The following is a 12,390-nucleotide window of genomic DNA, read 5'->3' on the forward strand; positions in this document are numbered from 1 at the left end:
GGGGTGGTGAGTGTCTTGACACTGGCGATGTCATCTGTCGCTTCTGATTGCGGATGGTCTGACGCGTCGCGCTAGAGCCTCGTCATCACGTGTCCATCAGGGTGTCTTTTCTAGGAACTGACGACCAGCAACTCTATCAAATCAGGTAGGTACGCAACTCATACGCGTTTTATGATAGACTCAATTTTTGGGACGAACGAACGTTGTATTGTGATAAGCACCATGATCTAAGCATATACATAGCACAGCGGCCCCGAGGTAGTAGAGAAGAACTCCTTGCTCGCGATGTGGTTCTGACCTGGCGGTGCCACCACATCCAACTCCTGCTGATCTGTCGGTTTACCTTTGGGACTGTTGGGTATCGACCAATGGGTGCCGCCTTCGTACATGCTTGTGCGAGACTTGACCTCCTTCTCTTGATACATGGCCCACATCCACCAGTGCCTGTCCAGCTGACCATGATGCAACCAGAAGGCTGGCTCCGCAGGGCTCACATAGACATCGCCTCCAGGATCACCCCAGATAGAGAAGTGACCGCCAATGTGCAACGCTGAAAGGCTGTTCGTCGCGTTGGTCTGGAGTGTGTCCTGGAAGGTACCAATGGCCTTATTGGTGGTGATATGGAATAGAAGATCTTGAGGCCGGAGGTAGCGCTCGGTGAAGAAGTTGCTTACGTCGCGACGGTGGCAACGTGGATTGTCACCATAGCCATCGGCGCGTGGGTTTGGTGGGATGTTGAGTTTAGGGTCCATGGTGGGCGCGAGGGGACCAAGACGAATGGTCAAATTGGTGAAAGGACCTTTACTGATACAGCCCCCTCCGGGTCCACCAGGAAGCGTCTCACCCGGCCATAGACTCATGCCTGCATGCGGTCCGATTGGATCACCATTCCCACCCATGCTCCATTCGTCGCCGTTGAAGATGGGGCTGTTAACGAGATCGGTGTACTTGGCCCAGTTCCAGTAGGGTCTGTGATGAGTAGGCGAGGTTAGTGTATGCTTTACACAAGATCTAAAGAAGAATACTCACTGGTAGCCTTTGTAGCCACATTCCGTGCGAAGCGCTGTTTCGTAAGCCCATATGTAGTAACGGTGCCAGTGCATGAAGTTTGCGGTGGCGTGAACCGTCGGTGTCATGTTCATGTGCACCACAACAAAGTCTTCATAGCGAGACTTTGCTCCAGGATATTGACCAGCAGGAAGTTTCGAGGGCGCCTTGAGCATGCAATTGACGGCCGTGGTGTATGCTTTCCGTTCCTCTTTCGTGAGGTCGCCGCTGTCATGTGTTAGCATCATGACCGTGGCAGTGCCCGAACTTACTTACAACTCCTTGCGTACAGCAACAGTGTCCTTGTTACATGTCGCAGGCCTCGTCAGACCGTCTGACAGCGTCCCATCCAGTACCTTGTATGCATTTGCGAGAGCTTGCTTCTGGACACCGTCGAGGGTAAGCGTGTCTTGCCTCTGAGTAAAAGGAGATGCTGAAGCGCTAGAGAACAGAGACAGAGATGCCACAAGGGCCTTGAAAGCCGCAATGCCTGCCATCGATTGATTTCTGGCGACTCAGCTAAGTGCGGATCTCAATGCTTTTATGTCGAGCATCATGATCAGCCTCCTTCTCCAATGCAGGCCAACATCAACCGTGCCATACTACTGCATGTGCTGGGTCATTTATTTAGAGGGTTGCCCGACGTGGGGCGAAGTTTTACAAAGCTCTGCTGTAATGAACACCCTTGGCACGCAACACACGTACCGACGAAATACTGCTGTGCAAGGGTGTTCCAATATCATAACCATCTCAACGAACATCCATTCCTGTTCATGGGGTCTGCAGCATGCCATTCATGGTGGCCACGAGTGGTCACAGAGTCCATGCTTTTAGTGTCCAAGACCTGAGCTGCATCTGACCGCGTTGATGAGAGGCAGTCAACTGGAAGCGGTCAGCATCCTTGTATGTAATGTAAGGCGCATGGTCAGGACTGTGAACTCAACTCCGATTTACTTTGAGGTCGAGCTTTCTTCGTAATGGGTTCTAAAGGTTGTTTCTGTTGTGCGATGGCGAAGACCCTCGTGGTACCTCGTCTCTTGATTGAAAGTGTCGAAAGCTACAAACAGGTTCAGACCAAGCGCCTGAAGCTCTTGATGTTCGTGGTCAGCATACAAGTATGTGCCATTGGCAACAGGAAGATCGTCGTTGCCGTTGTTCATCCCTTGCAAGCCAGATAGTCCCAACCGGACAATATGGCGTAGGTAATACCGGCTATGATACCCCTGGCGTTCGGTAGGATTCTGCCGGGCGCAAGGTGTGTTTGCCAAGCTTGTACATGTTTCAATGAAACTGTAGGACATCAACATTGATTACTACTCAGTACACCTGAGGTGGTGGTATTCGTCAGCTGCGCCACGAAATTCTGCATCGAGGCATTCGCAAGGAGATGCGCGATACCTCATATAATGCACAGCGCGGCAGACTCTCCGGTAGTGTTCGCGTGTATAGAGGCGCATGGCGCTTGCTGAAAATACATGCTGACGGAGGCTTCCATCAACTTCGCGCCCTGCGTAAGAAGCCGGCCATTTATCTTCTCATGAAAACTGGTGTTGCTTAAGTAGATCAGCTTGGGAGAGCTTCGGCGACATCCTTGGCGTCCAATCCGATTGATTGAAGGATCAGGATCCCTGGCGGTGCGCCGCCTTCGAACGAAGAGCACATCGAAGTAGATGGTAGATGGGGCGTATGCTTACAACCGGACGGAACACGACATATGCCGAGGCCTCTCCATGCTAGATTCAGATATTGTTGAACAAGTGTGGCGTGCGCTGTTGGATCGGGCTGCGAGCAAACCCAAGCAGAGCAGCGGAGCGGCGGAGCGGCGGAGCGAACGACGCAAATGGAACCTAATAGAGAGCGGATTTCGTGACTTAAGGAGACGACTGACGATGCAATGACTGTTGGCGGTCATCCCGATCTGCAGATGAGGGCAGCTCACACAGCTTGGACGGTGCGACATGTGGGACACGTTTCGGCTGTCAAGCGTGATGAAGAGGGGTAGAAACGACGAAGAACGGCGTTGTGAGAGCGGAAAGCTCTACCGCACATCGATGCGTCACAAAATGATGCGTCCAAAGCATGCTGGGTGCTGCTGCCGTCATTTATGATGTTTGCGGACGTAGTGAAACTGCGCTGTTACTTTCCCAGCCCTAGAGGCAAATTTCAAAACATCAACTCCAGCAATTGCATTCTGCGTACGACAGGCACTACAATGGACGATAAAGCCAAGGAATTTCTGGCTAACGTGGAAGGCGGAATCGTGCCAGTGACATGTCACGATGATGTCTTGCGGATCGCATACATTTATATCGATGAGGGGCTGTGGGACGGCCAGGGCGTATTCGATGTTGTGGAGAAGCTGCACGCGCATGGCTGGTCTTTTGGTGAGGACGAGCTCCGCTTCAATCGGTAAGCTACATCCTCATATGAGAATCCCTCATACCGATGTACCCAGCACCTGCATGTGTGTGACTAAGATGAAACAGTACCTTGGATATATTTTATCTCGCCCAGATCGCAGCAGCCTACTACCGCTGGACCGACCAACTAAATGGAGACGACCCTCTCACCTTTTCAGACCTCGACGCCTTCTACACTGCGCACCATGACCTCTTGAGTCCCACAGCTTGGCGCTCCTACTACTCCACCGCATTCCTTACCCAACCCAACACAGCACGCTTCTACCGCATGCCCGACCTCCAGGATCTTCCGGACTCGTCCTCCCCACTATGTCTGCCGCGTGATAATCCGGTATCCAAACATGTCCTAAAGCTCCCCCGCTGGGCTTATACTGTGGGGCGGACTTGCCACAGGCAAGCGTTCCTTCCATTGGACACGATTGCTGAAATAGCCCTCCGCACGCTTGACACAGCCTTGACACGCCTACACGCGGCCTACCCCAGCACACCCCCCTTTTCAGAACCACATGCGCGCTTCTGGCTAGACGAGTACTACAAACCTCCCATCGCAGAGTCGAAACAAAAAGCGTTGTCCACAAACACCAACACCCAGCTGGATGGAGAGGAGAAGATCCCTTCATCTTCAAGCCCTACATCTGGCCCATCGCCTCGCAAGGACAACCGCGAAGCATGGGGGCCCCATCACTTTGGGCTCAATGTCGCGTCGGGATTGTATGATATACACAGTTTGGAAGCACAGTACCTCGCACAGGTTTCTTCGGGTAAGGTTGTCGAACCAGAACCTAGCAAGCCAGTGTTTTTCTGGTGTGGGATACCGGATGGAGGGACTGCAGATCAAGCGTTGCAGAGGGGGTGGCAGGAAGAGATTGGGAGTGAGGAGGAGGTCGAGTTCCTAGCCGCTGTTGCGATGGAGGAGACAGTCGGACTAGGAGCTGGAGCAATCAAGGTGGATGAGTTGGACTGTTCAATCCGGTCACATATCCTACTAGCGGTCATGCAGGCTGCGTTGGTAGAGAACATGCAAGAGAGAGAGCATTTCTTGGGGGAGCTGGAGAGGCGGATGGTACAAAAGGGGAGGATTGGTGAGGAAAGAGCAGGGGGGTGGGTTAGGGAGGCCTTGGAAATTATGGTGCCTTATGTACGCGTGTGGCAGGACAAATGGCCTGGTGCAGAGAAGAGAGGGGAAATGCTGCGCCGGATCTTGGTGGAGAATCCGCTGCTCTTTGCACGCTGGAAGTTGTCGCCTGTTTTAAGGCAGTTCGCTTTTGACGACGCAAAAGTTGACTGTCTCGGCTGCCAAGCGGCGTACTGTTAACTACTGTCGAGATCCCTTCACCCGGGTAGTAGACAACTGTTGGCATACCCTACCGGTGAATGTAGTCGACAATCGTGTAGTATCTACTGCCTAACACGGGCCGATACCTGGGTGGGCTCAAAGCAGAACTTGTGTCGCAGGACCGTGAATCTTGCTAACCTTGGAATGATCAAAGCTGCTTTTGAACGGCTTTTGGTATCCGCAGTCGACCTATCCAGACGCGATTGACTGTAAGCTGCCGTGGAATTCCACCGTCGCGGTTTACCACGCTGCGATGCCGCTTACATGTTTGATTGGAATTCCCAGAGAGAGCCCCCCACAAAACTGACGTTGTATTCAAAGGAATGACGGCGAATGCGACAGCGGCTGGGTGCTGCTGCCGTCATTTATGATGCTTGCGGACGTAGTGAAACTGGGCAGCCGTTGGGTCCCCTGATAGCGTTGCGCGCCATGCCGGATGCGGGCTTAATTGGCAGCCATGGAGGTAACGTGAAGACGCGAGGACGCGTCGAGGGGCGCTTTTCTTTGTGCGTGCCTGGCCAGCTCCACCGACGCGACCCATCGCGTCCGAGGTTCATTGATCAGCGACGCATAATTTCACGGCATCAGGGACCGTGTCATGGTCGCTGACATCGCCTTTGCCAGCCGCGAATCCTGTCATTGCGCGGAACCGGATCGCAGCCTCGCGCTACGCCTCTCTCCCACCATCGGTCCTTCAACACGACATTTGCCCCTCAGGGGAACGCCAAACGGCCTCTACATGGGGCCTCCGGTGGACGGCCGCAATTTGTTGATTCGCGGATGCAAGCGATGAGCCGACGCTGGCTGTTGCACCGCGGCGGCGTCGATTGCTTTTCGCAAAGTTTCTTGGGTGCCTGGCCAAAGCTTCAACCCTTTACAGAGCCCTGCGCAAAGAACGCGACCAGTCATCTCATCACTTCATCGTGCCGTGCGAATGCTCGTCGCATGCCTCAAGCAAAAAGCACGGTTTGAGACATTAGAAGTGTCGGTCCTCAGGTCCTGCTAACATGTCCTGAGCGGGCTCAGTTGTTTGCGGTAGAGGAACACGCCATGCCACCGGCGCACAACTAGCGCCATCAGCCTTCTTTGTTCCGCCCTTGTTTCACAACCTTGCACAAGTGTTGCTTGGTCCAGGACCGGGGGCTCAGCCGTCCTGACTCTTAGCTCTGGAAGAGGCAAAGTGGAACATGTGATATCGCGTTTACGCGTTAGGTCCATTTACGCGTCCAATCGCGTCGCAATTCACCCTCACCCTGGCCGAGGGCCGGAAAGTGGCCTCCTGTGAGGAGTCAGGTATATATACACGGCTGCAGTCGCCTAGTACTTGCATGCTATCGTCCTATTTGCCCTACGACGTTTCTGCCTAAGGATCTTTCGGAGTCGTCTGCTTTGCCTACTTGTACTCGTACGCTTGCTGCCTACTCACTGCACCTATAAGTATCAGCGATACCTCTTCGCACCGAAACCATCCATCGTAAACACAGCATTCCAACATCGCATCATCATGTTCTCATCAAACCGCACGCGCCATCAAGAGGGCAGCTTCTCGAAACATCGCGCATCCAAGTCCAAATCACACAAGAAGAACCCCTCCTTCAGAGACTCACCGAGGAGAGTAGAACGACTAGCACAGCATGCCCAGGCATCATCACCACAATCGAACCAAACTTCTCCAACACTGGGAAGGTGAGTCTGTTCTTTTACGATGAAAGCCGAAGAAACTTTACTGACAACTTCCGTCAGTGCCATCATCACTATCTCCGTCGGCCGCGAGCAGCGACTATTTGCAGCGCACGAAGACGTTCTATCGCATTCTCCCTGGTTCCAGACTCTCTGTAGCGGTCAGTTCTTCCAGTCTACCAACAAGCGCATCGACCTACCCGACGAAGAGCCCGAAGTCTTCTCATCGATCCTCGAGTACCTCTACAAGGGCGACTACTACCCACGTATGGAGTATGACAAGAAGCGAAACAGCTGGAACCTTGAAGATGGTGGAAACGCCAACAACGCCCACGAAGCCATCGTTCAGTCTTCGGTTGGACCGATACTGAAAGACACCGTCATCTACTGTCAAGCCGACAAGTACGGACTCCAGGAACTGAAGAAACTTGCGCTCAAGAAGCAAGGCCTCCAATCTGGCATCCAATGCTCGACTATCTTAACCTCCGCCCGTTACGCATATGCCAACACTCCTGACAACGACTCCAAGCTTCGCGCACACTACCTCGCGCTCATCATCCGCGCCCGACACACATTTAAGCGCAGCGGCACAATGCAGAACGAGATGGAGAACGGTGGCAAGCTCTTCTTCGACTTGTTCGTTGCCATGGTCAACCACATGGACGACCTTTCAGCGAAGTCGCCGCACTAAGTTGCTGCCATCGCATTTGATCCTTTCGAGCTTCCCTTGAGTAGCTTGCCCTCTTCATCGCCCCCAACTAATGACTCCTTTCATCTGCTATTTCTTGACCTTCTTGTATATACACCTTGCGTTTCAGCCTCGCGGCTATGCCTTTTCTTTACTGGGTTCTGCTTCAGTCTGGGTTTGTTGCTGCACGGCGTTACGGTCTGGATATACCTTTCTGGCACTCATTCACGCCACTGTTGTACTATACTTATCTCTTTACCTGGCTTGGTTTTCCTTATCTTTCGCGTCTTCTCTATCGGCCTCAAAATTGCCTAGATGCGCAGGCCTTTTCGCATTGGTTCAACTTTCCTCTCTGCATCTCAAGACAGAAAACACTTCCTGGCTGTCATGCTACCAGAACGTTTGCGCTTTACTTATGTTCTTCGTCGCGTCTTCGACTCTTCTTTGGGGAAGCCAGTTGCTTCTCTACAATTGTTGCAGTATCAACTGCAGGACAGCGGCATCAAATTGTAACAGGATATGGTCGTATCTTTCGTACTATGTTTCAAGCGATTAATGATAGCATTCAATATCACGAACACTTACGCTTGGATTCTTGAGTACCGTATCTAACCTGACGTGATGGCGCAGTATTCTATTTAGGCCTCCAACTGCTCGTAGCGACCATGCTGCTCAGCCTTGATCCTCCGTCTCCACACTGGCTTGGCTGATATCATTGGCCGGCAACACGGCATCTACGCAGTACACACTTCACAACCTCCAAGTATATAGTTGGAACGATAACCAAGCGCATGTGGACTTGATGTTACAGTAGACACCGTGATTACCATATCCGCAGTACTTGCCAGTTTTGTCACAACTTTACACACCACGCAACACGATTACCGCAAAGCCACCACCATGTTCCCCGAAAAACCACCTCGACACTCAGCCCAAGCCATCGGCGCAAAACGCGTCGGAGGCAAGAAAGTTCCAAAGCAGTATCGCAAATATCACCCAAACCATAAGAACAACAGTAAAACGGGGGGCAATGTCGCTACCAAGTTTGCGCATAACCTGATACGCGGAGTGAAGTCTATCATCGAATCGCTCTAGACGTGGTTACCTCCGGAGCAAAGCAGCACGGTACATTGCGACTAAGGCATGTGGGCTGCGAGCGGAAGCAGGAGAAAAGAAGGAAAGACAGAAAGGGTGAGCCGTGAGCTGAGGTGCGTCGGCGAACGCTATACATGACGCCAGTCCGGGATGAACCATACAAAGCGGGATGGGGAACGAATGCAGCGTCTTGACGATGCCCGAAGACAAAGCCAAGTGGATAAGCAGGACTGGGCATGGAGACGAGGGAACACCGCCGATCAACACGCGTTGACTCATCTTGTCAAACGCTCCACATGCGCGGACTAGGCGTGGTACTGGTACTTGCTGGTACAGTCACAGTTATTCAGCCGGCATACTTCGCTGTTCATGCAAGATGCGACAAGGACACTATCTGCACGTCGAAGCGAGGCGGAAGCAAGGTATCGCGTCGCGTCGCGTTGGGCTGGTAGTGCAAGTGGGGTAAAGATGGACAGGGCGGCGGGTTGGGTGTGGGCCGGGGCCTGCAACGCGATATCAGCTGAGAGGGCGACAGCGCGTCTGTGCGGGACGCGGCTTGGGGTCCTGCACCAGTCACTGGCCGCGTCGAAGAGCCGGCTTGTCTCACGAACCATGCAAGGGAGGGGTTAGATAAAGGAAATACCAGGGAATCAAGGTTTGAGGCAGATCGGTAGCATTTATTGAGATATTGGCGATTTCAACTTGCCTTCCTCTGTCGTCCCCACTTGGCGCGATGGTGTGGTGCATCGCACATCGTCGTTCCATGCGCATCGAGGCTGCTTACACATGCGACCGCGCATCTGCTCCCAGCTTGGACAGTGACGTGTCGTGGTTCGTGATTGTGATAGAGCAAGGAGTTCATCTGTATGGTAGACGGGAGCAGGCCGACGTTTTTAGGCATCAGATCCCTGTTCCCGGAAATGCGCCCTTCTTGTTCATGACTACCATGCCGTGTTCGCGCGAGATGTAGCCTTTCATCAGGCCCTGCAATCTGGGTTAGCCGAGTGGGTTCTTGGTGTGACATCCGTGACGAGGCTGCCTCAGAGCCGGGTAAGACCTATAGAAGCCCAACGCTGGGGCATAGCGTACGCACCTTGTAAATCTGGTTTGCCAATAGGCACTCGACCTCGTCGTCCTCCACTGCTTGGCCGCTGCCTTCGCCTGCAATACCCATCCTGAGCGCGGCGGCAAAGTTTGCTAGCGGTACTCGCGACTTCCGTATCCGGTCCTTCTCCGTCTGTCCTTCTTTGAGATCGTCAAAGCCACCAGCGAGGTAAACCTTTCGGAGAAGGTTGCGCAAAGCGATGTCGCGGCTCCGCTCCAGAGTAAGGAAGATGCGCCGCCTGACAAACTCGGGCTCGCCTTCTGCCAGTGCCTTGTCGAAGCCCGTAAGATCGCCTCGTTTTATGCAGGATACGAGGGGGCCGAAAATGCGTTCTAGACGAGGGGCTTCGGCGAGTAGGCTGGCGGTGGGAACCTTGTGTTGAGTGATTAGGCGGCAGGGAATGAGGTATGTGAGTATGAGCCTGAACTGTTAGTTCCGAGGAGTTGTCCGTTGGGTTGACCTAACTCACGATTTGTTTTGTTGCGACTTTGACCAGCAAGATTCCCATGCCTGCTGCAAGCTGCTTTCTGCCTTGGCGTAGTCTTCCTGCAGGAACGCCAGCACTCCAAGATAGTATTTGTATGTGACTCTATGCGCTCGCGGGTACAGCTCAAATGTAGGCAGGTCGGACTGCGCTTCGATCGATCGTACAACGTTCTTGGATAAGCTGATTGCTTTCAACTGGGTACATGCGCATTAGCTGTCGTTACACTACTCAGACTGCGTTAGGGCTTACTTTGAAATACGTCTTGAACTGAAGGTTGGCTATGCAATATACACCCCACTTTCGCGATTGTGACATGTCGGGGTTCCTGTCACCCAGACAAAGGGCAAAGATCCTGTTGAATACTCGCGCAGCTTCTTCAAGCTTCTGATTTTGAGGTGCTGTGCTCACGATATCGTCTGAGTAGCCGGTGTTGAGAGCTGCTGGTTTCGACTTGGCCAATTGCTCGTCTGCTTTGATTGCTATCTTCCTAAGATGATTTGCAGTGAAGTACAGGGTGAATATGGCCCATGCTGGTAGCAGTCCACCAGATATGTGCTTGATGAAGATGCTCGTCAGGTCCTTCCACGTATCGTACACTGCCAGGTATTGGCGCTCATTCAGCTTGCCCTGATTTGCTGCTTCGTCGGTCTTGATGGTCTCTTTGACAGCGCGCCAATAAGTAGCAATGATATCAACCCAGGGAGAAGCCTTGGCCTTTTTGGGGTTCATTCGCTGTTCGAGCGCATAAACAACATCGCCTTCAATCTTCTCGTCACTGGATGCGCGGTAGAAGTCGTATAGCCGGCCAGGGTCATGCGCGGGTGCGACTGGACTGAAGAAGTCTGCGACGGGTTGCGCAAGGCCACTGGCCAGTGCCTGATGGAAAGGCACGAGTGCAGCTTGCATGGCGGCCATGAGGGATTCGGTCGGGTTACGGGATGTCGGTTGTCGCGTGAATCTGAAGGTTTGCGCGACTTCAGTTGGTACTCTCAGCCCTTTGACATGGTGCGGATTGTTTGCTGAGAACCAACTGGTGGGTGTTCTAGTGGTCCTCGAGGTGGTCGGGTGTTTGGGCTGTTTGTTCGCCGACGTCCATAGCGCCTGCCGCCAAGTTGTTGTGGGCCCATGCTCAACTCGGCTAGCGCGCACAAGGTGGTGTCGAATTCGCTTGTCAATCCACGATGGAGACGACCTGACTGAACTTCTCAACTCAAGGTACTAACCTCACAGCACATTCAAGGTCAGTCTACGTCGCCAGCTCATGCCTATATCGCCCGCTAACCAGTCGCAGATGGGTAAGCAATTTTTCTTCGTCCGCAACACCGTCCCGTCCAGCAATTGTAGTCGATGGAATTTTCGAACGAGGCCAGCGCGGCCGTGACCGTCTCTCACCATCGCGATAAAACGACACGAAGCTGGGGCCGAATGGGAAGGAGCTTTGGTGGTGTGCATGCACAGCGGAGAGGCCAACGGCGCTGAAAACTTATGACGATGGCAGCGAAGCCCGCGAGATCGTCCGCATGCGACATACTCGAATACGACCGGACTCTATTGCCCTAACCCGACCGCCGCCCCCAACCACGACCGCTGCAATTGCTGGACTAAGAGAGAATATTGTCATTGAAGCATTACTGACGATGCTTCAGCACGCTTCCAGGAATACCAGATCATCGGGCGCCATCTGCCCAGCGAGACCAACCCCTCGCCCAAGATCTACCGCATGCGCATCTTTGCGACCAACGAGGTTGTCGCCAAGTCGCGGTTCTGGTACTTCCTTGGCAAGCTCCGCAAGATCAAGAAGGCCAACGGTGAGATCGTCTCCGTAAACCAGGTATGTCGAGGGAGCAGAAGACTGCGCAACAACAAACTGACCCGGTTCAGATCCACGAGAAGAAGCCCCAGAAGGTCAAGAACTTCGGTATCTGGCTCAAGTACGACTCGCGCTCCGGTACCCACAACATGTACAAGGAGTACCGTGAGATGTCCCGTGTCGCCGCCGTCGATGCCCTGTACCAGGATATGGCCGCCCGTCACCGATCGCGCTTCAGGTCCGTTCAGGTATGATCAAATCGACTCAGCCGCCTGCGTCAAATCACTCACACTCAATCTAGATTCTCAAGGTTGTTGAGGTCGAGAAGGCCGACGACCTCCGCCGCCCATACATCAAGCAGCTCCTCACCAAGAACCTCAAGTTCCCGCTGCCCCACCGCATCAACAAGAAGGTTGGAAAGAAGGTCTTCTCCTCTACCCGACCATCCACTTTCTTCTAAGCGTGTTTCTCATTACGGAGTGCGGTCTGGATGGGAAGGGATGTTATGGGTTTCCCTCGGTTATGCATGCTTCACGAAAAGAAGTACATTAGGAACGAATGAAAATCCCTGATACCTCCATTCGGCCGTCGGTGCGCGTGATGCAGTTTGGGGTGCTAGCTAGCCACGCGCGTGAAGGCGATACTTGCAGGGACGTCGAACAAAGGCGATACCGAGGGATGGGTTGGACGATAGACAATGAAGTCATGCCAATACACTTGAG

At 53.3% G+C, this 12,390-nt stretch overlaps 5 protein-coding genes across 5 annotated transcripts; 3 read left to right on the top strand and 2 right to left on the bottom strand.

Annotated features, from left to right (window-relative positions):
• Window positions 1-227: 227 nt before the first annotated feature.
• On the bottom strand, window positions 228-1,544 carry J4E84_008936 (uncharacterized protein; the record flags this gene model as incomplete). Its single annotated transcript, XM_049391503.1, has 3 exons — window positions 228-969; window positions 1,030-1,275; window positions 1,324-1,544. The coding sequence occupies 3 exons, from the start codon at window positions 1,542-1,544 to the stop codon at window positions 228-230; spliced, it is 1,209 nt and encodes a 402-aa protein (XP_049240631.1).
• A 1,715-nt stretch (window positions 1,545-3,259) lies between these two features.
• Window positions 3,260-4,782, top strand: J4E84_008937 (uncharacterized protein; the record flags this gene model as incomplete). Its single annotated transcript, XM_049391504.1, has 2 exons — window positions 3,260-3,456; window positions 3,534-4,782. The coding sequence occupies 2 exons, from the start codon at window positions 3,260-3,262 to the stop codon at window positions 4,780-4,782; spliced, it is 1,446 nt and encodes a 481-aa protein (XP_049240632.1).
• A 1,525-nt stretch (window positions 4,783-6,307) lies between these two features.
• Window positions 6,308-7,174, top strand: J4E84_008938 (uncharacterized protein; the record flags this gene model as incomplete). Its single annotated transcript, XM_049391505.1, has 2 exons — window positions 6,308-6,489; window positions 6,547-7,174. The coding sequence occupies 2 exons, from the start codon at window positions 6,308-6,310 to the stop codon at window positions 7,172-7,174; spliced, it is 810 nt and encodes a 269-aa protein (XP_049240633.1).
• Window positions 7,175-9,166: 1,992 nt separating this feature from the next.
• Window positions 9,167-10,764, bottom strand: J4E84_008939 (uncharacterized protein; the record flags this gene model as incomplete). The annotated part of the gene is made up of 4 exons (XM_049391506.1): window positions 9,167-9,250; window positions 9,360-9,792; window positions 9,841-10,052; window positions 10,108-10,764. The coding sequence occupies 4 exons, from the start codon at window positions 10,762-10,764 to the stop codon at window positions 9,167-9,169; spliced, it is 1,386 nt and encodes a 461-aa protein (XP_049240634.1).
• Window positions 10,765-11,119: 355 nt separating this feature from the next.
• RPL20A (60S ribosomal protein L20A) lies at window positions 11,120-12,128 on the top strand (the record flags this gene model as incomplete). The annotated part of the gene is made up of 4 exons (XM_049391507.1): window positions 11,120-11,153; window positions 11,505-11,689; window positions 11,740-11,916; window positions 11,970-12,128. The coding sequence occupies 4 exons, from the start codon at window positions 11,120-11,122 to the stop codon at window positions 12,126-12,128; spliced, it is 555 nt and encodes a 184-aa protein (XP_049240635.1).
• Between the last annotated feature and the right edge of the window lie 262 nt (window positions 12,129-12,390).

The sequence above is a fragment of the Alternaria hordeiaustralica genome (genome assembly GCF_023758085.1).
Source record: "Alternaria hordeiaustralica strain BMP 2776 chromosome Unknown scaffold_25, whole genome shotgun sequence".
NCBI classification, from domain to species: Eukaryota; Fungi; Ascomycota; class Dothideomycetes; order Pleosporales; family Pleosporaceae; genus Alternaria; species Alternaria hordeiaustralica.